Here is a 27981-nt window from a genome sequence, read left to right as displayed (position 1 = left end):
GAGAAAGCCACTGCTGCGGTAGAGGAAGGAAAAAAATGACCAGGACAACAGTCTGATTCTCCACATCACCCAGATAGCTAACAGAGTTTATTTCTAAAACAGCTGGAATCCCATATTTGACAAAGTTGCAGACAGATGGAGCTTTCAGAACCAGGTTGACACTGAAGGAGACTTAAAACACTTTTGCTGGCAGAGGTACAGCAGAGAAGTGTTGAATTCCCTGCCAGACGGAGCTGTCATTCAGCAACCCCCGGTGGAGATGGTGGTAACAGAAAATCTGTGCTCTTCTTGGTAGACATGCTTCACAAGGAGGATTTGGGGAAAGCAAGGAAACTTTGGCAGCAGAGATGTCAGTCTTCCAGCTTGAGAGCATCCTGATTAGGAGCATCTGGTGGGTCTGTGGACCCGGCGCTGTCACAACAGCCAAAGCTGCAGGAATATTTTAGCCCTGTCAGTAGGCACAAAAGTCAAAAGGGAACTGGTAACTCATATCTCTTGATCCAGTATAAGCAAGTGCACTTACAGCAAAACATATTCTTTGGATGATCACAGAACATAGTTCAGAAATTCTTTGGTCGTTAGACTGCATGAAATTCCCCTTGACTTTTTTTTTCTCCATATGGTGACAACTGACAGTAGTGATGTGAGAGGCAAAAAAAAAGGCAGTATAGTGCCAGGAGAGGGAGCATGGTTCCAGGAGAAAGTGGAAACAGCATTTTCTGCAGGGCAAGCTCAGGCTCCAGCCCCAATCCTTAGCAGGTGCTTCTCCCCATTGCCACTGCAGTGCTGAGGTCTCAGCAAACACTGCTTGCCACAGGACTGCCAAGTGGGCTTAAAGCTTAATGTGGGAAGGTTCCTACTGTCAATCTGAGGTCATACCTCAGGAGGTGAAGGAGAAATAACACAGCCTTTTTCTTCTAGGAAAACAGGAGAGGTTGTATCCTCAAACATCTGTCATATCAGTGCAAATTAAAGCCAGAGTGCTGCTTTCCCAAAACTGTAAAGTCAGTCTTGGCAGGAGGACTGGAGATCAAGCACCCCTGTTGCAAAAAATTATACACACACATATGTGTGTGTGTGTGTGAGTACCTTGTTCTGCAGGTATTTTCACTCAAAGTGCCCAGAATGAAGTCTCTTGTCACATAAGGCCATTTGAGTGGTCCTGTGCTGGCAGCACAAGGAAGGCTGAGCTATACTGACACTGCTGACAATGGATTCCCAGCTGAGGAGAATGTTTGTTCTTTCTAGCCAGAAAGCCTTTGAGCTACGCTCAATTCTGGTTGTCAAAAAGAAAAAAATGGCTCATTCCTGACTAAACATAAAACACATCATCTGAAGGTAGGGGGCAGAAGTTGAACACTGTAGAAAAATAATTGCCAATATGAAATTAGTAACAATATACCTGCCTGTTATATGGTTTATTTGAATAATCCTCTGTATTAATACTGAAGCACTTTATCTTGGAGTGAATGTATGTACCTTCATCCACTAAAAACAGAATTTTGTCCTTTTGAATTGTTTCCTGCCCTGTGTTGCTCCAAACAGGACACTTTTGAAAAGGAATAGCAAAAAGAATCACAGAAACTGTGCACCATGAGGAGGGGAATTCTTACCTCTTCAAGTTATCTATTTTCATTTACTTACTCAAAATTTTTGACATTTTAGCAGCTGGCCAATTTTCTGTTGTCAGAATTAAAAATAAATTCTAAGTAAAGATACATATATTAGGATGAAAAAAAAAAAGGTGGCAACAAATAGCAATATATATTGACCTGCCATGAGGCACAAAAAGAATTTTCTGAGACACCCATTAAATTACTTAGCATTATTGATGCAGAATTTCAGACAAATAGAAAAATAAATAGGAGGCCAGAAAATGCTTTTTTCTTCAGACTCTCCCTGGTAAACTGTATAAACCCAACTTCTGCTGCACCATCATGCAGTTATCCCAACAGAATAAACTGAGTTCTACTTCACAGCTAAACATGATAGGAGAAGAACCAAAGAGGAAGAGAGGCCCATGCTTCCTTTTTTTCCTGCAAAGAACTCCCAGCTCACCAGAGATGGATTGCAAAAGGAAAGACAAAGGTGCCAAGAAGGCATTGTCTCAGCACTTAAGTTACATAGAATTTCATTATGATACCAGGTTGGACAAAACTGAATTGTTCTGCCTGTCCAGGCTCTGGGCAGAGTTCCCAGGAGCACAGATTCCAGCTGAGGCAGAGAAGTGACAATACCACATGTAAGAGAGAGAAAGAAGCACATTGCTCCATTCACAATGGGCTTTCCACGAACACTGGTAGATTACAAAGCAAATAATTTATAGCAAATGCATAGAATTTTCTAAAGAAGTGGTCTTACTATGAAAAGGAGAAAAAAGACCCCATAAAATATTAAATGTGTGTTCTTGGATGCATATTTTCCTGTATTTGGCAAGGGAATTTTAAAAGAATAATCTTTGCTAAAAATTCATGGAGGAAATCCCTGATTTCATCATGTACTGTTGGGGTTAGGAAGAAGTGCTTGCAATGATGTTTTCAAGTTGCAGTTCTTAAATTTTGATGCTAGCTGAGCTGATGTTAGAAAAAGTCCACAGTTCTGATAGAAAGAGCTAACAAAGGCTTGGGTCAGCTTATCCAGGCACGAATTAGTTTGTAACTGTTCATTTGTTAAACATATAATCCTTGGAAGTTAAGAATCAGGTAGGAATTTGCAGGATTTCCCTTGTGTAAACAGATGGAGGAAATCAGAAGGAATTTTTCCATCCCTCTGAAAGGAGAACCAAATGACTGTCCAAATGAGTTTTAAATAACACTTATTGCAAATAGCAGGAAACAGCCACAGCCCAGCTTGAGAGATAGAAGTTGTCTTTCTCTGAAACAAGCAGATTCTCCATTATAAACTTCTTTGGGTGGGGGGAGCAAAAAAACTTTGGTTCACAACATTGTTTTGCATAGGAATTCAAGTAGACCTTCCAAAGCTACCAGCTTGTCCAGGCTAGTAACAAAACACCCATGTCTCTCTCCTCAGTAGTGGACACTCCTCTTTGGCATCCTGTTTTGTAAGGCAGACATCTTGCACAGGTGATGGAGTCACACAGATGCATCTTTGAAAAGGAAGACAAGTGTCACTTGTGTTGCCACAAACAAATTCATCCTATTTATTAAGCAGCATACTGGAAACTTTTTGGTAAGGGGTGGGGAAAGGAGAAAAGAAAGCACTGCTATGTTCACTATTAGCTAGAAGCAAGTTATTTTGCTCCAGTAGTTATTTGTTAACAGCTGTCAGTAGCTGTGACAATGTTTGTGATGCCAGAAAATTTGGAATTATTGCTTTTTGAGTAATTCTGAGTCACAGCAACCAGGGCATTAATAGATTCTTCCAGGTAGACACAGCCCTGTGCCAGACAATATAAATATTCATTTTGGGAAGCATTCAGGCAGTTACTAAGCACAATACTTACTTGTTGACTGTGTGATGCACGAAACCTTGTAGGATGACCACATGCTTATAACACAGAGTATCGTAGCCAGGAACCCGAAAGTCTGGATGAGAAAACAAACAAACCACAAATACTTATGGAGCATTAGATGACACATATTCCATGCATGTATGGACACTTTTGTATATTCAGCTACACATTTTATGGGATTAACAGACACAAAAAATAGTGGGTTTTTTTACTCCATTCTGACAAAAGACTAAAAAACCCAGAAGTTTCTGTAGTATAATAGCAGCTTATGTCTTGTTAAAACTGAAAGACAGACAGAGAGTCATGCACAAGGAGAGAGAAACAGCTGGACGGCAGCATGGAATGTCAAGTTCTAAACTTCTCACTAGGATTCTGCAACAAAGAAAAGACTGTTTCTAGCACCTCTGATTACTGCTCTTTTACTGCCCCATTCAAACAAGTCTTTCCCTGCTGTCTGCCAAATAAACAAGTCAGGTAGGTCTCCTAGTCTGTTTGCACCATTAGGACTGAGTTTCTGAAAGTAATTCTTTATTGTGGAGTTGTATTTCAGGTCCTGCTGCTGTGAAAATACTGTCACCCACACTTGGAAGTCATGCCTCTCTCTGTAAAGCCTTCCAGCAAGAGAAAAAGACAGCACCTGCCAGAAGTCAGCTCAGAGCCTCACTGGGTTTTAGCTCAGGAGAAATTATCTTGAACAGGGCTCTGTTCAGGAGCAGGAAGAGTTGAAAGCTGAAAAGTGGAATGAAATCCTTTAGGTAATTTCCAGCTGCTACAACAGTCTTTTGTCAAAAGTTAACTGTCTTAATTCTTCACCTAAACACATTAGTTCCTGTGAGTTAAAGCAGAAGCCTTTGGTTTCAATGCTCTGGCAAGACAAATACCAACATTAGTGATGAGTCCAGCATCTGACAACAAAATATTTTTGTTGGCACTGTGTAACAGAACATTCACTAAAATGAGCTAGAAGGTTGTTCACCCAACCAAGACACAAGTAAGGCAAGTCTGTAAGAAAACAGAGGTACAAGTGATAGATTTCCAATGGCCTACTTAATATATATTGCAATTTTAAAAGTGTCAAGCCTAATAAACACAGTCTTACCGCTCCAGCCACAAGTCCTGTTATATTGTAACTCTTGGATGCTGCTACAATCGATCCAATGAGAAGCAGAATTGTACCAATTAAGTAATGAAGAAACTCCTGAAAAGACAAGCACAGCATACATCAAAAGGGAAACTTATCTACAAAGCATTTTGATGTGTCTCAGAAAGAAAGTAAGTTGGCAGAGATGACTCAAACCCTCAAACCCAGAGGACAAAACATAGCCAAAAAGGGAAAAAAAAAAAAGGCAAAGTAAAACAAAGCAAAAAACCAAACATCAAAACCCAGCAATTCACCTTGTGAGTGGATTCTATACCAAACCTCAGTTTCTGTTCAAAAACAACAGTTTGGTCAACTAATGTTACTGGAATAGGATTTACTTGCTGGGTATGGATGCAATCCTTTCAATTCAGTACATTACCTCATTGCACCAAGTATACACCTTATCTAAAGAGATGGTTCTGGAGCAAGGAAGGAGCCTTAAGGACATATTTCTCTAGCCTATATGAAATGGCATAAGTGGGAAACCAAATGCTCCTACTTCTGATAATCTTAGGAAGCAAGCACTGGATCTACTGCTGCATTTACAAAAAACTTACATCAGCTGAGACTGGGAACCACAGGGAAGGGAGGGAAGGGAGGGAAGCCATGAAAAGCACAGCTGCAGTAAAACATGATGCCATGGGGTTTTCTGAGAGAGGACCAAGGCACCACATTTAAATTCTTCTCTGAGATGATAAGTATCAGTCCAGGAGTCAATTTTATCTAGATACAAGCATGGTGTCTCTGTGGATTTTGATTTTGAATCCCCACAAAACTTATGATACCAGTACAAGTGTTTGGACACTGAATATGGGTTGTTTTTTTGTGCATAGTGGGGTGGGGCAGGTGGATATCTGCTTCCTTTATCAGCATGAGCCAAGCAAATACAAAGGAAAGGAGAGGAGAGATTCTGTCTCAAATCAGAAGATGGAATACAATCCCAAAAGGAAATTTTCCAAGGAAAGCCCAGAAGATGAACAGTCTACCATACCAGTTTCACCCTGCTCAGGTGTTAAAAAGAGCTGAGGAGGAATTTTCCTGTAAAGTAGGCTCTGAGAGCACAAGTTACTTTCCTAATTTGTAAACTTGTTTCGGGTAATCAAAATCTCAAGCCTTGCATTTGCCAGAATAAATGATATGCACAAGGAGGCTTCTCTGACTAGCCCATGACGCAGCAGCAAATGGGACATTCCACTGCCTCCTTAGAGACATCAAATAAAGCACTGTGCACAGGCTACTACTTTAGAGGAATCCACGGGATGGGCAAAGCTGCAACAGAGTCATCAGAGGCCACATTAGGTGGAGAAGCAACCCCGGCAGGGCCGGAAGAGTGCCCCTCTGGAGAAATACTTCCAAGCTTTAAAAGGTGTCAGCAATGAACAACCTCTTGAACCACTTCAGCTTTACTGGCTGCAAATCACACCCCTGATTGCAATGTAAAGATCCTGCCAGGAAACTCATCCAAATGCTAGCTGTAGTTTTCCAGACTCTCTCACGTCTTCCTCTTCTGTCCTAAAGATACTTCAATGTGACTGAAAATGAGGTTGTTTGTTTTGCAACAGAGTAGCAATGTTCAAGCATCACATCCTATAAAGCTTTCTGAAGCTGAGCAGCCACAAACTTCAGTGCCTTAAACTCTGGAACATTGAGGAATAATTAAACACACAACAAAAAAACCCCAGAAGCAGCCCATGCAGAGGCAAAACCAGCATAATCCTGTTACAGCAATGCACAAATTAAATATTGCTCTGCAAAACTGTCATTTATTAGCTTACTTCATTCCTTTATTTGAATCCCTGCATCTGTACTATCTCTAGATAAATAAGTACCTTTAGAAACAAATAGTGCTGGCACTATTTGGAAAAAAATCTAGCCATATTCTTCAGCTAAAAAGAAAAAGAAAACTAAATTTTTCTCTCTGGTTATATATGGATGGACAAACTGTTATCTTAGATCTGGAAATTGCTTACATAGTTTCCATTAACCACCACCCAACCACTTCTTGGGTATAAAAATTCCTCTCTATCTCTCCAGTTGGTTTTCCCCACTCCTTTGGCCCTTCTTCATTGGAACTAACATATGCAAGGGACACTAACATATGTTCTAAGAGGTTGTTAAAATCCACCATCCCACACTAGGATGCAGAACTCCTCTGTTAGCTGACCTGAGCAGAGCTACTGAGGAAGTTCAGGTCTCACATTTTTGCTGCTGCCTGTGCGTTCTCTGCTAGGGTATGAGAGATGGATGTGTACAGGAAATGCGGGAATGAGGCAGGAACATCCTGCAGGATACCCCAGGAATGGCCAGGCTGTGCAATCAGGCTGAGGCTACTATTTTTTGCTGTTGTTTAAGTTATCTAAAACCATACCAAAAAGAGGCACATTTGATTTAAATAGCACTCACAGGCTTTATTTTGGGACAGGATGTAGTACATGAATTCTAAAGCTATGATTTGGTGCTTTAGCAATCCCTGAGCTGCTATAAATGACCTGAGCTAGGACCCACCTGCTGAAGGCTTGATGATCAGTTGCTTCCTTTCAATTGTCTCTTAATGAAATTATTGCCTTCCATATAGTAAATCTAGATTTATGTTTGTGCAAAGGAGGGCAGAATCAAATCCAAATCAGCTGAAAATCTTACAGTTACATAATCTGCTGAGCTGAATGCAAGCAACAAAAGGATTTGCACAGGAGGCAAAAAAGAATTGAGTGAAAGACAGCCTATCTTGAGTGAGAGTTGAGTGAAAAACAGCACAAGGGAATGGACTGAGAAAGCCCCATCAACCCCGAGGAGAGGAGAGGAGAGGAGAGGAGAGGAGAGGAGAGGAGAGGAGAGGAGAGGAGAGGAGAGGAGAGGAGAGGAGAGGAGAGGAGAGGAGAGGAGAGGAGAGGAGAGGAGAGGAGAGGAGAGGAGAGGAGAGGAGAGGAGCCCAGGCTTACCGCGAGCGGCCAGCTAACACAAGTCAGCTTCCTGTAGACTCTGAAAATGTGCATGATGTAGAAGAACAAAATCATAACCAGGTCACACATGGTGACAATCTGAAAGAAGCTGTATGCACTGTAATCTGTCCATGGAGAATTATTTACACTGATGAATCCAATCAGCAGCGTGATCTGGAAGACAAAAGGCATATTCAAGGTGTTCACTTTGGTGCTCAGAGGGTTGTGGAGATGATTTTAAGCACAACAAAATGACACTTAGAAACAAAAGACAAATACCTAATGTAAAAGGGGTGGTCCCAACAAAATGGACAAGCATGATAATAAGGTTTTATAATTAGCTGATAAATGAGCTGAAGCAACTCCCTGGTGAAAGCGACAGTGGCCAGAAGGAAAGCAGCAGTTTCAGCCTGAAGAACTCAACTTGAAGATGTCTCTGTGTACAACAGAAGAGGTCTCAAATAGAGAAATGGAACTGGATGCCAGGAGTTGCACCAGTGACTGAAGCATCTGAAGCCCAGAGACTTTCAGGAGTCCACTGAAAGCTGCGAAAATGGAGGTGTCCATGAACACACCTTTCACTTTCATTTAGTGACATTTTTCACATGCACAATCAAGGGACCTGAGCTAACAGTTTTACTCTTCCTTTTCTGCCACCTACAGAGCAGAAGTATTAGTGGACTGTAAGGCAGTATCAGAGTAAATAATAGAAACATTTGGAAGAACTGATTTAATTCACCTCAGCCCCAAAACCTTTTTAAGTTAACACTGCCACATAAAACTATAAAGCATTATTGCACAACTTCTTACAGCTGTATGCTTGCTAAGGACAAAAGCTATTTCCTTTTTTTCTTTAATCTAAAGCTACTTGTTTATTTTACTAATCTTGCTGCTTCCACCAGCCTGGCTAACCTGGGTGATCAAAACAAATCTACCAAGAATATACTAAAATATTTTTTTATTACAGACTCAGTCAATGCATGCTTTCAGCCACTGTAATTTTTAGTTCATCCAAAGTCAGCCAGAAGCTGTAATGATTCACATTTTAAGTGTTTCTCCTGGACATTAAAAACTATCTGAGGAAGCCAGCACTTCAAGACTGCACCATCCTCTCCTGCACACTCATCTTCCAAACTCCTAACCAACTGCATTAATTATCAGAATAATTTCCTTAAGATTAAAAGAGAAAAAAACCCAACCACAACGCCCAAACAACATAGCTTAGATTCTCCCTAAGTGTTAGCCAGGTTTCACCTGCTCAGTTCTGAGTGGACAGGATAAATATACACATGTACAAGGGCAACCAAAAGGTCTGTATGTACAAACTTCACAAGGACCTTCACCAGACCAAATTCCATCCAAACAGCCACATCAATGTCTTGACAGTGAACCACTTCAAAACGGTGGCTCCGGAGGAAAAAGTTTTCAGGATTCCTTCCCACACAAGTGGCTAAGCTGTTGTCACACCTGGTCCAGCTCCATTATTTTTACTGTGGCAGTCCAAGGAGCTGATATTAGCCCTGTAAGTGAGCCCTGCTCTCTGAATCTTAATGTCAGTTAAGCAGAGTCATCTGACTGAGCCACTGAATAATAATAACTTAAATAATAATAAAAAAAATAACCTGAACAATCAGAAGGAGATAATTTACCCTATAAGCTAGGAGCACACTCTAAGTGATGCAAGACAAAGCTATTATTTCCATAAATTAAAACTAAATTTAATGAAATTTTATTCTATAGGAAGACTCCACAACAAGTCACAGCAAGCACTGAGCCTTGCTCTAGGATAAAGATGGGATGAAGACAACATTCTCTAACCACTAAAGGCTGGAAGAAGTTTCCCTTATTTAGGTGTCTTCACAATAATCAGTTCCCAGGTTTTACATGGTAAAAATCAAGAAGGAAATGTTAATTCACAGAAATATTAAATCTGCTCACTGGCTCATTTCATGCATGAACAATTAACTTTAGCAGGTTTTTTTCAGTGTACAAAGGATAGGGAGGAGGACTGGACTCTTGAAGTACAACCACCATCCAAATAATAAAAAGCAGTGGGGAAAAAGCCTTATTTTAAGCTAGACCCAGCTCTTTCAATTTCATGGAAGCATAGCAGTATTTTTCTTTTCAGTTAAAAGGTATAAAGAAATTGAGAAGCATAAAGAAGAATGCGAGTCATCCAGGGACAGAAGATACATCGGAGGTGTCACAATCCTCAGAAATCAGAAGATACATGGTACCAATGAAGAATCTGCTCAACTCCTCACAGGGTAGAACCATGGATTTGAACAAACATGCTTTCCATTTCAACAGTTCTGCATGACTAAAACAACTCTAAATCCAATTAGTAAAGATTCTCCCTTTTTTTTTAATTTGGATGTGCCTCAGCACACAGACAGGAAGAAACCACTGCATGGAAAGAGATATTTCTTTCAAAGATTTACTTTCTTAGCATAAATCTTGCAACATGAGATTTCTAAAGAGTGTCTTCAGTTCATAGGCATGTGATTCTGTTTCACAGACAGGTGAAAGGGGACCTTTCAACAACTTTTTATAGAGCTGTACCTTATCTGCCACACTATATTGCCTGCAGATCCAGTCAGAGTTTAAAACTCACCTGTTAAAAAAAGAAAGCTAACAAATACAAGTAAGAGAGCCACCCAATATCACTTGTTCTTTGAAACTGACAAATATTGAAGTTCCTTCACCAGATACTGCTTTCTCATGATATACCAGGGGATGACTGTACCTTTTTTCCCCCTGGGATTCTGTTTCCAGAGAACTGAGTGATAAAGTGATAAATATGTAACTGTCTGGGATACAGCTGAACATCTATCTGAGAAGTCAGTCGGAGGCACAGAGAGAGAGAGAGAAAGGAATGGCAAAGCACTGAAGTGATCAAATGTTATGAGTGTTCTTTATGCATCTGTGCTCAGGGGAGCAGGTTTATACACCCTGAAAATAAAAACTGGAGGCACAAAAAAAAAAAAACAAAAACAAAAACAAACAAACAAACAAACAAAAAACCCAGGGCACTGCTATTTCCATTTCAATATAGCACTTTCCAGGTCATGACAGCAACACAGATGTAATAACCCATAGCCAGCAAGCCAGGGTGAGCACAAGTACAGGTCAAGTGATGGGCAGTCTCATGAGATTTCAGTGTGCTCCACAATATACACCTGGGCTCCAGACCTGCACTACAAAAGGGGTGAGGGACACATTGCAGGTACTATTATTTAAGTGCTTTCTGGTTTCTGAGAACAAAATAAAGACCATATGCATTAATCAACCCCAAGGAGGGATTTCTGGATTTAAATAAAGTTCCACATTTACTCTGTTTTACAGAAGTCAATCAGCTTAAATGAACCCACTTCTTGACTCTCCTTTGGACCAGATATTTGAAATGAGTTGTGAAGCATGTTTAGGGACACTGGTATAGATCAGGAACTATCTTGCAGTCAAGGCAATGTGAGCTAAAGGCAGTCAGCACTTACAGACAGAAAAGACATAATAGAGCCTGCAAGACTTTCACAGAACCTGCATTCTCTTCCCTACTTGGAGCTGAAGATGAGGTAACCACATCCTCACAATCTGCCTCTTGAATGGCACTGACATACCTTCCCAAGCCTGAACCCCCTTCTGATTGGAAGTTAACTCAGATCTACAAAAAAAAAAAAAGAAACACAATTCTTTCTTTACTGATGTGGTCTCCTTCCTAAAGCAGCCCAGGAAGCTGTTGGCCACTGTCACCACAAAAGCACATGGTTGGCTCATGGTCATTGTGCTGTCCCCCAAGACCCCAAGGTCATCTCTGGAGAACTGCTTTCCAACCTCTAGCCTGTACTGGTGCAGGGGCTTACCCTCAAACATCTCCAGATACAGGACCTGGCATTTCTCTGTGAGGAACTTGAGACTCCTCTCTCTCCAGACTGCCAAGATCTCTCTCTCTATGGCAGCACAACCCCCTGGCTCATCAGCCACTCCTCCCAGGTTTTTCATCACCTAAAACTTTCTAGGAGTGCGTTCTGCATCATCATCCAGGTCATTAATGAAGATGTGGAACAGTGCCAGTCCCAGTATGGACCCCTGAGGTACACCACTAGTGACTGGCCTCCAACTGGACCTTGTACCACTGATCACAATCCTCTGGGCTGGGTTGCTCAGTTTTAAATCCATCTCTCTGCCCACTTATTTCACCCATACCCAGTTTGTCAGCTTGTCTGTGAGGATGTTATGGCAGACCAGAACCTTACCAAGATCAAGGTAAACCACATCCATCACTGTTCCCCTGTCCACCAAGCTTGTCATCTCATTAAAAAAGCAGCAAGGCTGGTCAAGCATCATTTCCCCTTTGTAAATCCATGTTGACTACTCCTGATCACCTTCTTGTCCTTCATGTGTTTGGAAATGCTTTCTAAGAGGATTTTCTTCATCACCTCCCAAGGGACTGAGGTGAAGCTGACAAACCTGTAATTCCCTGGATCTTCCTTCCAACCCATAGACATTACTTCAATCTGTTCAGAATGGCACAGCTCCCTTTTGTATTTCTCAGGCTAGAGAAGATAGGGAAAGACTGGACAAGAGGGATACATTCTCCTCCCCTGTGCTATAAAATGCCTCTGGAAGTGCTGGAAATGCTGCTTCTTTTTAAAAATCAGCTGGTTTCCTCCTTGTTTCTTCTTGTCCCTGACAAAGAATGAGCATCTGGAGTCTATTGATCATTATTATACTCGGTAAAAAACAGAGAAAATGTGTATCAAGACTTCAAGGAAATGAATCTTCCACTGCAGGAAAATTCAACACCTTCTTAATAAAAGGAGAGGAATTGTGCCTTCATATGAAGAAGAAATTATACATAGAAGGAAGACCCAACTTCCAATTATCCTAAGGCAAATGCATACTGGAGAAAAGCCCCATGGCATTAGGCCCAGATGCTGTTGTACTCCTCATTTTAGATGATTTGAATTCCACCTCTAACTCCCCATGCTCACTCTTGGGTGGCTGCAGTCCTGCAATTAGGTTACAGAGCAAGCTTGGCTCCAAACCCCCTGTCCACATGGGAGAGGGCTGGGCATGATGCTGAGACCCAGAGCCAGCCAGCCACACAACCCTCAGCCCCTCTCTCTGCTGCCTGGGTGCTCCTGTGGCTCCCAGTCCTATCACTGGCCCCAGAGGCCACCAGGAACACTGCCCAAGAGCTGCCTGCCCTCAGGACTGATGGGCTGGGCTCTCCTGCACCAACACTCGGTGCTGCAGTGCACCAGCACAGAGGGAAAAGCCCAGGCCAAGCCAGAAAGTTCAAAAAATTAACAGAGAACCACCTGCTCCAAGGAAGGAACAGGCAGGAGTGCATGCCCACCAGCCCAAAGATTACATGTACAATTTTATTCACTAGTGTCCTGAGGATAACAAAAGAAATGACTTGTTTTGCTCCACATGTACCTACTGGTATCACAAAGCATTTTTTGCTCATGTAGTAGATGATTGTAGTTTATCTGACCACAGAACAATTTTATAACCCAGGAATCAATCTGTGCAAGTGCTTTGTATGATCTTTTTCTACTGTCCTGCTATAATGGATGTCATAAATAAGGCTCTGGCTTTATTGCCAATACGTAATTCCTCTGTAACGTCAGGAGAGAACTAAATTTTCCACAGACACAGCTACCTGCACTAACATAAATCCCACATGATCTCCAAAACTGACAAGAACATACTCTTAAAGGAAAGCCTAATGTTCTGAGGATGAGAGGCTCATTTCCACTGACACAACAAGGGAAAAATTGTAAGTCACTGACTCTTGAATCCTGACCCCAGTTTTGTAACCCCATTTCTGTCTGAACTTCAGTAAATCATGTATTTCCCCACTTCAGCTCCTCCAGTCACCAAATGAGGACTAATAAAGACTTCACATGCATTGTGCTAAACTTTTGCTCCTTCAAAACACTTCAGACATGTAAAATAAAGGCAAAAATTTTGAGGACTGCTAATAAATGTCTAGGACAAGATGGCTGTTTTCTTTTACAGAGTGAATGAAAATAGATGCTCACTAAAAATACCCCAACAAGCAAAGAATCAAAAAAAGACAAGACAAAACCCCCCAAAGCCATACCAAAATACCCATATCCTTTTCCTCCCTGCTTCCCTCTCCAAAAAGCCCAAAAGCCCAAATGGACAATCAACAGATGTAACAGACAAGCAGGTGTGAAAATCATCCAAGGAGGAAGCCACACAACAAGCAAAAGGAGGAAAAGGTTCACTTTCTGAGAGTTGCTTTGAGTTGCTAGCTCAGCACACAAGATAAAAATGTGAATACTAGCTCACTGTAAAATGGAAATCAGTATTTACTTCCTGTCTGTCACTTATTACTTAAAACCAACTGTGAGCAGTGATTCAGAAAGCACACTATGCACAAGACATTGCAAATAAACTGGTTTCGGACCTTTAACGCTAGGACTACTTCAGTGCTCATCCTCTTGTCCATCCCTGACAGTTCAGAGCTGCACACTCTCAGTCACCCCTGTGCAGCAGCTCTTTCACCACTCTGCCAGTGGAGCACAGGCTGCCCCTTCCCACTGTGGCAGCTCTGCAAGCCCCTGCACAGTGGTGATGCCCTGCTGTGGGTGTGTCACCAGCTGCCTTCACAGCAGCTCACAGGGGCTGCCCTTTTTGTGGTTAAATCCACAGAAAGGTGGTTCTGCTGATGACCTATCAGTGCTTCCTGCTGAACTGGGCTCACACAGCAGCAAGGCTTCCTGCTTCTCCTCTCCCTCCCCTCATCCCAAAGCACACTCACAAGGGGGCAAGACATTGGCAGTGCCAGCTGGCTCCAGCTGAGCAATGGGATTTTCCAGCCCATATGATGTGTTCAGTGATAAAAGCTCAAGGCAAACAGGTTTCAGGGGGAATATTTTAGGTTATGGCATTTCTCTTCCCAAGCAACCAATGTGTATGGAATCACAGGATGTTTTGGGCTGGAAGGGACCTTAAAGACCATCTGTTCTCAGCCTCCTGCCATAGGCAGAAGCACCTTCAGCTAGAGCACCTACCCAGCCTGGCCCTGAACAGAGTAATGGAAGAATTTACAGCTTTGCTTGTGTGCGCAGCTTTTGCTTTCCTTATAAAACTGCCATTATCTGGATCCATGGGTCTTTTTGCCTTCCTTCTATTTTCTCCCCATCCTGCAGGGGAGGGCAGTGAGAGGCTGGCTGGGTGTTTGGCTGCTGGCTGGGGTTAACTCACTGCATGTGGCCTACCCCTTATCTGGATTTCTATCTTCTGTGGTAGTACAAAGAACAATATTAAAAAGCTTCATTGCAGAAACACACAGACTATGGTTTTTACAAATACCAAGATGATGTACTGAATTGCCAGGCTGAAACTGCTATCTGACCATGTAACTTTAAGCTCTGGATAATAATTTTCTTTCTCTATGTAGAAATAAGATGTGAAATGCCAGCCTAACTGCAGGAGGAAAGATAACATTAATATGAGGCAAAATTGCCTCAAGGTGCCCAGTAACAGAGGAACATTATAACTCTTATCTCAAAGTTTTACCATAATACCAGGACATACACATTCTTGTGTATAATCCACCCAGCTCTGTGTTATCTTTTCATTTAATTACTTTGCCATGCAATGTATAACCACATCCTCGTGTTTCTCAGAGTATTTTTTCCCTTGACTTTTCCCCTCTACCATATCCTCCCATAAGAAGAGACATTTTGTCTCTGGTGTTTCCTTTCCTTTTTTTTTCTGCTCCGTATTCCCCTTTCCTTTTCTTTCCCTCCATTACACTCCATATTTCTTCTACTTTTGTATCTCTCATTCTTTCCCATCCAAATCTCCCTCTACACATGACAATGCACCCCAATTCCCCCTTTTAATGTTTCCTAACTATCTTGCCCACTGTCTTGCATCAGGGCACGTATTGAAATTAGCTAACCAAAAATTAGCACCATTCAGGGGAGAAGTGTCAGAGGACAGGATTCAGCATAGTGCTACACCTGCACAAACACTGCAGGCAGCAGCTCTGCCTCACCAGTTTCCTATTGGTAAGACCTGAAAGTGGTTTTCTTTTTCATCCATTGTACTTGCTGGAGGACTGATGAACCTTTGTACTGCTTTAATGTCCCTCCTCCTGAATCTGAAAAGAGGAGGACCTTGAAAACTATTCATAAAATTGATAAAACCTGTTTGATTTCCACTATCTTAAAACTTACCCAAGTTTTAATGCAAGCAATTGTACAGAAAGTGTGTCTGCAAATTTGGAGCAAGGGACAGCACTGACTCATGCAGTTTCATCACAGCATTTTTTAAATATAAGAGCTAAATGCTTTTTGTATTTGAATGAAAAAAAGTCAAAGTTTCCAGCTTGTGACACCAGCCAAGATAGTAGATGGAATTTTCCATCCCTATGAGAGCCAATCAGGATAACTGTGCCCTGGAGAAATGTCACTGATTACAGCTGGACATTTCCAAATGTTACACCTCAACACAGTGCAGCAACACCCACATATTATTAAGTTCATACTTCTGGATGGAGTAAAATAATTTTTTAACAGCTTCCCAAATCAGAAAGATGAGCAAAGCACAGACCAAGGTTATAACTGCAGCTCAGGCAAGACTGGTCCAGCTAATTTAAGCAGCAATGTTGACTGCTGCTGTAAACAAGATTTCCTTCTCCCAGGGCAGTGTTGGAAATGTGAGCTGTAAACCCCCACCAGAAAAAGAAGATAAAAGGCACAGTCCATTTGAAACTTCATTAATGGCAGATGAAATCAGCTGCCTGCAAGTGCATGGTTCTGTGAAGCAGTCAGTCTTTGGTTGCACAATCATCTCTCAGCCCCTGCGTCTGGGCAGATTTCCTTCTTGTCTGGCTGCTTTGCTAAAATAAGGAGGCTGCCTGGCCTCTGATAAGTCACTTCTCTTGTGCACCACCATCCACAGGGTATTTATTGAAGATAAAAATGGTGGGAGGGTGAGAAAAGGCAAAATAATCTTATTCAGACCCTCTACAACACAGATAAGAGGACAATCCTAAGTACAAGGGAGGGGTGTTCTGTATCTATTAATAAGAAGTTATCTCTCTGCTCAGGCCCAGGCCTCAGTGGTGGAAAAGGATGTGGGGTAATCCCAGAGCCAGCATATGAAGGACATTATTAAAGAGCCCTTGAAGCAGGGTGTCAGCCATGATCATTAAAAAGGCAAGTCTTTGTAATGACTAGCTGCAATTAAGCCCAGCCTGCCACTGATCACAGGGCATGCAGGACTTCAATCCCACCCCTGCCAGCTGAACCAGCTCCCTGCCTCAATCCCACAGCTGCCTGCACACACTGAAAGGCACCACACAATCCTGCATGTTATTTACTGAAAGCTGAGGACTTCATGGTTACATGGCAAGCAATATGATATATTCCCATCAGGCAGTGAATTAGTGAAAAAATATAAAAGTTTGTTACCCACAACAACCTCATAATTTTATTTCTTCTTCTCTCCAATTTGTTTAAAAATCTACTTAAATTTAAAACATTCCAACTGTGATAGCACTATCAGTAAGTTTTTCCAATCTATATAAAAGTTGCACACATGACCCTCAAAGTATTGCAGCAACTGAGTAACATTGCACAAGTGACATAATGCAAGTTACAAACAATTCTCCAAACACGTAAAATCCACTGCAAAACCCTATTAACGGCACAGCTGACTGCTAGCATGTCTGCAATGGATAGGAACAGAAATTTTAATACAGCAAATGCCCTAGCAAGGTTCTAGCTCTGGGAAACACAGCTGCTTTCCCTCTAACTTTCAAAGAAGTGCCACCTGCAACAAATGGAAATATTACTGTGGACCAGGAGAACCCTTACTTTGTAGCTTGTTTATTTATTAATAAGGGATTATTAAGGTTGCCTCTGTGCAGGCAACCTTATTGCTGCAAAAAACCACATAAGCCTGTGGCTGCTGCTGTGGCTCACCCCACTGCAGAAGATTATCTCTCTTGCATAGTAGGGAGAATCTCTAAATCATCTCAAAAGACTACAGGAAGTAAAAACATTGTAAGAGACTTGAATCTCCAGAATCCCCTAGGAGAAAATGGAGTATCTGGTTATAGCAGCCAAAAATGAGGGGAATTAGTATAACCAAATCTCTCCAGGTTCAAGAACTGCTCAGCAAGCTGTGATTGATACTTCTGTCTTCTGCAAGTCAAGCACTTCCAACATCTAGATCCTCCTGGAGAGCCACATCAGCTGTTTTGTCCATCTGGTAAACCTGAGAGTCAGACAGAAGGACAGGAGGAGACAGTCCCCAGTGTGAGTAGGTTTGTGTAAGTGGAGAAGGACTGCAGGAGGCTGCCCACCTCACCTGCCACACCTCCTTCTAGCTGATTGGGAAGATAAACTGCTTGCAGGAACCAGGCACCTCTGAGACCACCACTCTGAACCATTCTCAGATCGATTGTTTGGCTTGCTTGTATTGCTGGCCCATTAAAAAGCCCCAGAGTGAAGTCCTATATTGCCAGTGATACACAATCTAGAAAGAGCTTAATCCATACTTGTGAGCGATAGAGATGTTGTAGATCAATTTCATGGCTGTCTAAAAATGGATCCACCAATTGTGCATGGCAATACCACCTGCAGAGAAGGAGCCCACGTTGGCTGGCCAACCAAGCCTGGCTGCTAGAAGCCCAGGGTACATTGTGTATATTTACAGGCAGCAAAGTTTCCACCATGTTCTGGACATCCAACACGTATCTAGCAGCACAGAGCCAGTTAAAACTAAGATAGGAACATACAACACAAAAACCAGTACCCCAGGGCAACAATCATTCTAGCTAAGCTATCAAATTAGATGCATGAAAAAAACAAACAGCAATCTCATCTTGCTGGAAGTTGTTGCTGAGATCAAGGGATACCATGTGAAGGGCTCAGCGATGCCTCATGCCTCTGCCTGCCAACCCTCAGCGACCAATCTGCTCATCACTCCCCCGTAGAGATGCTGCTCACAACACAGCCCCTTCTCACTGTCTGAGTGAGGCATTTAGTGCTTGACTGATTCAGATCTTCAGTTGACACCTGCCACATCTCTCCCTGCCTCAGAGATCACCACACTGACATCTGGCAGTCACAGACAGCAGTTAAAAAGTTGTTATCTATCATCTCCAGCAAGGGCTTTGCTGAGCCATGGAAACAGGATCCTTGAGGAGGTCTCCTTGAATAAGAAGAGGACTCATTTACATCACCCAGTCGACCTTGTTAGCTGTGCTGGTATATAATGATTTTCATCGGGAAAACACAGGTGAGAGTTCCAGAAAACATCAAGACAATGCCCAGATGACCTGGCATCATCACAGCCTAGCTGCTGGATCAGGGTGGGTCTTTGCACACCACAGAGCAACCTTTTCTAAGTGTGAATACTCCATGCTTAGCAAGGTGCCAGAGGAGTGAAGGGCACTGAAAAAGAGGGAAAAATGAGAAGAGATGAGATTCCCCGTGGCACTGCTGCAGCTGGCAGCTTTCAGTGAGTGCCTGGAGACTGACAGGTCTCTCCAACAGGCCGGGACAGCACTCCTGTGTCTGCTGGGAAGCTGGATACTCAAGCAATTGCCAAAAGGCTCAACAAGCCAGCAGGTGAGTAGCAGCAAGTGGGGACTGTGCTTTTCCCAAACAAAGAAAAGAGCTCTTGCAGAGCATGATTACAGACTCGAGGAAAATAGGCCAAGTCAGTCTGCAGTTCTGCAGCTGCTGATGGTCATCTCACGTTAACAGCATACTTTTTGCCCAGCTGTCAGCACTTGTGTCTTGAACTCATTAGTGGTATCCCTAAAAAACAGAAACAGAACAACAAACTGCCAAAAATATTATGAGAAAATTCCCCCTGAAGCAGCTTTTCAATTTTGTCATCACGACACTTCCATTTTCCTTAAGGGAAGCTGTGAGCAGAAGAGGAAGCCCTAAGCATTGCAGCTGCTGCTATTGTTGCAGGAACAGCAGCCGGGTTTGTTTTGGCTTTGAAAGCTGCAGACAGCTAGCCTTGACCAGTCAGGCACATCTGTCCTTGCCATTACATTCATCAGATGACCATCATCACAGGCCAGGGAGTTGTTTCAGCCACAATGACCCCTTCAGGAATCTCAGTTACACAAAGGAGAGGAAGCTTACAGGTGGGTGAAGGGAAATCACAGCAACTCCAGAGTCTGAGCTCTGTGTACAGAAAATAGCAATTTCTGGCTGCTGCATACTTTACATATGACCACAAAATAGGAGGACAAGACCACAGCACACACGATATGACAATAGCACAAAGGGGACAGCTCAGCCAGAGGACTGAGTGAGCACCTCACAGGGACTCCCCAGGGAGGGCAGTGGAGGAAACACTTACTCATAGAAGGAAACACTGTCTGGCTTTGGGGAACAACACCCCACTAATGCAGAGCAGGTACCAGAGCCTCAGGGTCAGGTGTGCTTCTCTCTCTCACTCATGGCTTCTGCTGGATCCCAGTGAGACACAACAAATCGTCCCAGCCCCTGCAGCCCTAGAGCCCAGTGAAGGATGCTTGGCAAGGTGCTCTGTGTCATGTACAGGCTCTGGGCAGAGGGAGACTGAGCTTGTAAACAAGGGATTCAGTGGGGTCTGTCACCCTGTGGCAGGAGAGGAGCATGTTCAAAGGGATCCAAATCCAAACAAAGTGAGGACAGGGAACACATTGCTCTTGCACATCTTAAAAGTAAGTCACAGAGCAGTAAGAAGCCACATTTTTCACCATATCTTATTATCCGCAGACACCGTGTGACCTAAGATTTTTAAACACCACCTTAAAATTTAACTTCCCATAAAACAAATGTGCTAAGAAACCACTGCCAATATTTCACTCTGCTCATTCAGGCATACTGAACACATCTCAGGTGATGTGGTAAATTCCTATGCTTCATTTCCCTTTTTTTGTTCTTTCAGAAAATGTTATTTGTTGACCCCTGTTCAATCACCTCTACAGAAACAATCACCTCTACATGCACAGAGATTGCTAATGAATGGATTGCAACAAATCCAAATGGATGCACCAAATAAGCAATAAAAGATGGCTCCAACTTTGAGCTTTTAGAAAGCCTCTTTTAGTAAGTAAAAAATAAAACATTCACTGACACATTCAGAGCAGAGATATCCTAGTGTTTAGTAATGACTATAATTGCCTTGGAGTTGATTTCTGAGCTTTCTAGAGCAGCTTTGACATCAGAAAAACTACAAGCTTCTTTTTTTTTTTCTTGAAAGAGGCAGATAGAAATTAAAACAGATGGTACAAAACCTTCCCCTGCCCAAGAGAAAAAGCAAAAGGACTACATTCTCAGTTTGTGGTTTGAAACACATGGAACCACTTCAAGCTCATGTATTTCCTGCCCTTCCATGGCAGACACCTCTTCTTGCCCACAGCAGCCTCTGTGGGTGCACTGTTCCCTAAAAACACTTATGGAAAAAGCAAACCAGAGAGCTGAAGTGAAGCTCCATTAGTTCCCTGGTACTGTGTAACCTGGCAGACACCTACATCACTGCAGCTGAGAACAGCTGCATGGAGACAAGACAGAAGGGGGAAACTCCTTAAAATGGTGTTGCTTGTGGAATTTCACATCATCAAACAAAAGTGTGTCAGGCTCCCAGCAAGCACTCCTTGGCTGGCATGCAGAGAACACAGTGTTTGCTTCCAGCTCTTGCACAAACACCTGGAGAGAAAAAATGGCCACCCAGAACAGCAGCACATTAAAAACACCACTGGCTGAGGCAGGCAGCTTTGTGTCCTCAGAGGGGAAATAACAGCACCTCCCAGTCCTGCTGGGCTTAATTACTAAGCCTGGACATTCGTTACTCGAGTGTTCCAGCTTTGGAGCCATCTAAGACTCAGATAGTTTTTTTCTTTCTCTTTGTTCAGCATGCCCAGCAAGGTGATTTTACTGCAGTTTCGAGCAGAACAACAAAAATAATGAGCAGCTACAACAGCTCTGACCTTGGCCTCAGAAAATACATCTCATTGCTTAGCCAGTAGTTTATCTTGCACATTTTTGGGGTGATTTTCCACAATCCCCCAGAAAGCACATTCTATACAGGACTCACAGACAGGCTTACAATTTCAGCACCTCTGCATGTCACCAGAATGCCTCTCTTCTGACTGAACAGCTTTATTAGAATAAAGGCAAAATCATGTCACTGACACACTGCTGCACAGAATTAGATGTTTTACTTCAATCACCTCCTTGGACAGAAAGATGTTTCAGTCTGAAGATCAAGTTAAAAGACTGAGTAGCTCTTAGATAATTCCAAGCACCACTTGCTTTTGTGAATTTCTTTTTCTTGCATCAATGATTTTAATCAGAAATTGTTTTCTTGCACTAACAGATTTTGCTTTCTTTTCATATTTTAAATTCTTCTGAATATAGCTCTTCAGTAAATTTGGAAACACATTCAGAAATGGAGCTTGGCTACAGCAGCCTCATTGCCAGCATTCTCTAGCCTTCAGTGTTGGATGAATGAATATTCTCTTGAATGCTATTATGCAACTATATGTTAGTATACAAATAACCCAGAGAGGTTTCAGCACACTTCAAAGTTGCTCAGAATTACACACTGTCTTGTTGGCCATTCACTTGTCAAGTATGTCATGCTTTTGTCAAGGCATACTTTGGAAATTAAATAGATACTCTGCAGAAAAGCTTTAGCTATTGCTTTAGCATTTTTAACAAGTTAAGATGACGTTGTTAAGTCAGCTTTTATTGAGTTTATCCTTTTTTCACATTACAATTGCTTGTAAATCTTTTCTTCAGCCTTGAGAAGGTAATTTTGATTGTCTTGTTCTCTGTCTGATGGCTCACATTGAGCTGACAGAATCAGCACTGGTTTTAGCTTAAAGCACCCTGTGTTCTGAGGCTGTGCTTACTCTGACAGAGCTGTAACAGTGGTGTCATTGTGGGAACAATGGCCTTCAGTCTGAACTGTGAGCACAGTTAGCTTGGCCCAACCTGGGGGAGGTGAAAGAGAGGCAAAGGTGGCCATGGGTCACTGTGCACCTCTCAGGAAAAAGGAGTGGTCCAACAACAGTTTGAGAAGCCTGAAAACCTACACAAGCATGTGCTGTGCCATGATGGCTCTCCTACATGTGAGCTCTCAGCTCTTCAATTTTCTCTCTTCATTCTGTATGGGCACAGTCCTGCAAAGCTCTGCCCCAGACACTGTGCACAAGTGATACAATCACTCCTATGAGTGCCTAGGAGAGGGGGACACCTAAACAGGCTCCCCTGTCTCACATGGGCTGGGCTGGAAGCAGGATCTCATCCAGAATAGCATCAGTGGCATCCTCCAGACTTCAGCTGTAAAAATACAAAAAGCACATGAGGCTCCAGGACAAATGCAATCATTTGAGTCTGGTTCAGTGGAACCAGACTTGTTTCAATCTATCAATGCTGGCACTCGAGCCACCCTGGTGACAATACAAAGGCACATTGATACCACTGACCCTAATGGCACAGGATACCTCAAAAAAACTCCCAAGAACCCATCCACTGAGAACTTGCCAGGCTAGCAACAGTTCCTACAAAGGCTTACAATAAAACAAGTTAGCAGTAGCACAGAATTAGATGTTTTACTTCAATCACCTCCTTGGACAGAAAGATGTTTCATTCTGAAGATCAAGTTAAAAGACTGAGTAGCTCTCAAATAATTCCAAGCAGAACTTGGTTTTGTGAATTTCTTTTTCAAGAAAAAGAAACAAACACAAAGCAAATGTGCCTCAACCAAACCAGCACAGCTCATGCAGAATGCTGGAGAGTGCCACCTGTGTCAGTGTTGGCAAGCTGGCAAAAATTCAAGTCATTCAACTCAGTTTCTCTGGTCTAAGTGTATTGTGCACACTGATACACACCCACTCACACACTTGCTTAGTGCACTGCTGCTAAAGAACCAAGGTGGCCACAGTGGGATCCTGCATGTATCCCTAAGAGGTCTTGGCACAACAGCAAATGCCCAAAAAAAAAAAAAAAAAAAAAAAAAAAGAGAAAAGAGAAGGAAAGGAAAGAAAAAGCAAAATCTGTATTAGCAACATAAACAAGCTGGAGCAAGTTAGATGTTGAAATACTTTGCAATTTCCTGTTAAAATCAGAATGTCAGGTCACACTGGATTTTGAAGAGCCCCAACTAAGGTTAGTGACAGTCACATATGGAAAAGCAACTTTCAAATTGTCTTAGTGCCACACAAAATACACAAGTCTGCATAACTATGTTTTCTCCTCCATTTAATTTTCAACATATTTATAGACTATTCCCCAGGCCATGAAGACAATGCATAAAATACAAGGTCTTTTCAAAGCTATAATCATTCTGCAAGGTTAAAGAAATTCTCTAGCAAAAAAAGTAAAGGAACTTGCATAGGCTTACAGGCAAGAAACACTTTTTTCTTCTTAATTTCATTCTATGCTAGACACCACAGCACCCAGAATTTCAAGAGAAAGCACGGGTAACACTCAAAATTAGCAACAATTCAGGCTGCACAATCTCTTCAATAATCCTGAGTTTTAGTCCTGTCTTACAGCAGAACAGCTGTAACATTATCTTCTGTTTTCTTCCTATGATTTCCATAGCATGTTGTTGTCATACATTAGATTAATGTCACTCACACATACATCTAATCGTTGGGGTTTTTATCTTGCAAGCACAGCAAACAGCCCTCAACGTTACAGTAAATGATGAAATGTTTCTTTCCTGCTCTCTACAACATCCTCTACTTCTTGGTAAAGGGGACGAGGAAGAAAGAGAAAACAAAACTTGTTACGTTTCCTCTTCACAACCACAACCACAACCACTCAGAGGCCCAGCACTCAATTTAATGTGATATATATCTAACCCAAATGACCTTACCTTTCCCCTTTGCCAGCATAAGGGCTCTGCTTCTCAGTAAGACTACAGCCACCAGCCACACCTACACTAGTGCAGGAATGTCTACAGACTTAGCATGAAGAAATTTTTACCAGGAAAAGTTACTGCCAACACTTTGTACTAGGAGAACTGAATGCTCATACAAATGGACTTGTGGGTATAAATACGGACTGAGAAGAGATAAAAGAGAATTGCAAAAATATTTAGCTCTTCCTATTTTATTGGGTGCAGGAGTATATCTAGAACTAATGTATCGTGGTTATTTCTACAGGCTACAGCACAAACATTTGGTTTTCATATGGAATTACTTGAGAAGGCACTATTGTGATATGTGATATTGCAAGAAGTTCATTTGCCAAAGTTCCTTGAATACCTGAGGTAACTCCTACTGATATTTACAGGCAAGATGAAAAGCACAAAAATATAAGAAGGTGAAGCTGAAAGAGTGCATCTCCAAAAAATAATTTAGATTATTTTAACTTCTGTTAAAGTCACCACAGAAAGCCAGTTGCTTAAATTTGGATGAATTTTAGATTGAATGGCATCGATAAAATATGACTTTATGCAAAGTATGTGAAGCATTACATAAAATTAGATAGATTTACATCCAGCACATGAAAATATGTCAAGCATGTAAAGAATGCACGCACTTAATACGCACACCAGAAACTGACATTACAGCACCAATACCCATGCTGTGGCAGCTTTAGGAGTCACACCTCAGAGCTGGAGAGACACCAGAGCAGCATGGAGGGCAGAGAGGATGAGTTATTTCTAGCCCATAAAAGGATCTGTTCTTTCTACAGCGGTGAAAGCAAATAGACTTTCAGCTTATCAGCAGAGCACAAGGCTACTGCTTTAGGGCTACAGGTTCAGCTGCAATGTAGACACATGCTCACATGTCTCCTGCAAAGACTCCCCAGATCCACTCAGTGGTTTGGGAAGAGCCCAGGACAGAAGAAGGCAGCAGGCAACTCTGTGTGCTCCTACTGCACAGAATTCATAGTGAGGGACAGCTCCGAGGTCTCATGAGGGCAGGGCAGATGCTCAGCAGGTAAAGGCAGCCATGAACAGTCATGGTCAACTTCATCTCCTGCTACCGAGGGTCATTTCTAAGGGCAGCTGACAGCTAATAACAAACTGGAAGAAACCAGGCAGCTTTTAAAGAGAAACCTGAGGATTTGATGTTACTACTCAATAACTTAGAACATAATGAATCCTAACTTTGAATGTCAGTTTAGAAATCTAATAATCTACACAACTTTAAAAAAATGACCGGACAAATACAGGCATGGGGAAAGAAGGCATTGGGAGCTTACAAAAAATGAAGGCAACAACTCCAGGATAAAACTCTGTCAAGGCACAAGTTTTTGCAGGATGAAAATGTACGTGTGAAGGTATCCATACACGATGTCCTTCATCCTCTTTCCTGGGCATTATCACTGCCACTACCGTAATTAAGCTGACAAATCACCCCTCAGATAATTATGGCCCATAAAAATGAGAAAGAGCTTATCCATCTGGTTATCTTCTCCACATCTGCATGGAGCTGAATTTCATGCGCTCACTTAAGGCTCAAATGCTGGCAGCGTTCCACCATCGACTGCTACTGAATTTCAGCCACACATCTCCCGCATCCCTCCCCGTGTCACTGGGTCACTGCTGGAGGTCTCTGGCAGGCAGGGCACGGAGCCAGCGGGAGCTGCAGCCTCAGCTGTGGTGCCCAACTCTACCAGGTCGCTGTGGGCACCGCCACTTGTCCCCGCTGTCTCCTAAAAGCTTACCCACACTATGGAATGAGGTGCTGCGCTGCACGGTGTGCCATCGCATCACGGTGCTACCGCTGTCAATGGCAAAAAGTTAACACTGACACTTTGGGCTCGCACACGTCCGTCTGCTCAGAAGGGATCATCGCTGCGTTAGGAGGAGGCAAGGACAGCTTCTTACAGACGCTCTGCCAGAGGAACGCGGGTTTTGGTGCTGCTGGCAGCTGTGAGGGCTGAGGGGCCAAACCAGCGCGGAGCCTGAGGGCTCTCCGGCCGCGCCGCCACAGGAGCCGTCGGCCGGGACGGGCGCGATTCCCGCGGGCTGCGAGGGCCCCGAGGAGCCCCGGCAGCGGCCCCCGCCCCGCTCGCCCCTTACCATCTGGGCCACCTTCAGCATGCCGGCGCAGGAGCGGAAATAGCCGCCGTCCATGAGCTCCCCGTCCGAGCCCGCCGAGGAGGAGGCGACGGTGACGGGCGGCGGGGCGGCGGGCCCCGCGCTGCTGACCCCGGTGCGGATCACTCGAGCCCCGTGCGACATGGCTGCGACCGTGCTCCCCTCGGCCCGGCACGGGGATCGGGACGGGACGGGACGGGATGAGATGGGACGGGGCGGGGCGGGGCGGGCGGTGGCGCCCCGGGGCTGGCGGGGCCGGGCGGAGCGCGGCGCTTCCCCGCCCGCCCGGGCCGCGGGGCGGGGGAGGCCGAGGGGAGCCGCGGGGGTTTCCCGGCCGCCGGGGAGACGCCGCCGCACCCTGGCGGGACAGCGGGTCCGGGACAGCCGGGAGCGGGAGCCGCGCAGGGAGGCTCCCCCCGCGCCCTGCAGCCCGCCCGGGATGCATGGAAACAGGCCGGAGGGAGCGGGACTCGTGGAAACAGGCCCGAGGGAGCGGGACGCCTGCCGGGAGGGAACTCCGCACCGAGCAGCTCGGCGGGGACAGTGACAAACCCCTGGGAGGGGAGCGACTCCGGTGCTTTGCTGTGGAGGCACAGCTGCAAACAGCGCCTTCTCACACGGCTCCCACTCTTGCCAATCTCCCAGCCCTCTGATTCTCGTTCTCATAAAAGATAAAAACATTTGCAGTAATGGGCAGCAACAGGTAAAACTATAAGGGCTGTCCAGATGTCTCAGGCCCAGTGTTTGAATTAAATCATACAGCAATTGTAATGAAACGCAGCAAAGGAAGCTATGTATTTCTTCACGTTTAAAAATAACTTGTTCTGCTTTCTGACAAGTGAGGTATTAGCAGGCCTCTGAGCTGGGTGTATGCTACTTTTGTACTCACTGCAGTAGTGATCCTATCTTCTGCTGCTTTGTTCTGCAGTTACGACACAGATTCTGTTCATATTTAGTATTTAATAAGTTCTTTCAGCAACTAAAATTGTCCTAAGAGGGAAGACGTGTAAGCCCAGATGACCCCCAACACACATAAGGCCCCAGCATAAGCAATTTACTTGAAGCAAAATGTGGGCAATGGTCCTCATTAGATTAAGCAGTACATAGTTCTGGACTTCTGTTAAGCCATCTTGTGGTAGCGGTAAAAGGTATTACCTTTTAAATGTGGTCCCACCACATTTTATCTCATGTCACTAGATATCAAAGCTACAACACTGGCTACTGCCACAAGAGTAAAATGTTAGTTGCTGAGAAATAAAAGAAAAATTTGTTCCACTTTTAAACAGCTGTTTGGTTTTTTTTCTCCTTACAGTTCCCATTCGGAAGCATGCATGGCTACAGGTTTCTATAAGCCCTGT

The 27981-nt window shown here is 43.4% G+C and overlaps 1 protein-coding gene across 1 annotated transcript; it reads right to left on the bottom strand.

The window, feature by feature from the left end:
• Positions 1–11: 11 nt before the first annotated feature.
• On the bottom strand, positions 12–26831 carry CMTM7 (CKLF like MARVEL transmembrane domain containing 7). Its single transcript, XM_058813079.1, has 5 exons — positions 26606–26831; positions 7553–7726; positions 4572–4670; positions 3464–3545; positions 12–3106 (listed from the first exon to the last, which is right to left on the bottom strand). Exons 1-5 carry the CDS (start codon positions 26765–26767, stop codon positions 3093–3095), a joined length of 531 nt encoding a protein of 176 aa, XP_058669062.1. The 5' UTR covers positions 26768–26831; the 3' UTR covers positions 12–3092.
• Positions 26832–27981: the final 1150 nt, after the last annotated feature.

The sequence above is a fragment of the Ammospiza caudacuta genome, chromosome 1, assembly GCF_027887145.1.
Source record: "Ammospiza caudacuta isolate bAmmCau1 chromosome 1, bAmmCau1.pri, whole genome shotgun sequence".
In the NCBI taxonomy this organism is placed as follows: domain Eukaryota; kingdom Metazoa; phylum Chordata; class Aves; order Passeriformes; family Passerellidae; genus Ammospiza; species Ammospiza caudacuta.
The sequence above is the reverse complement of the archived record's forward strand: the minus strand, read 5'-3'. Positions and strand labels throughout refer to the sequence as shown.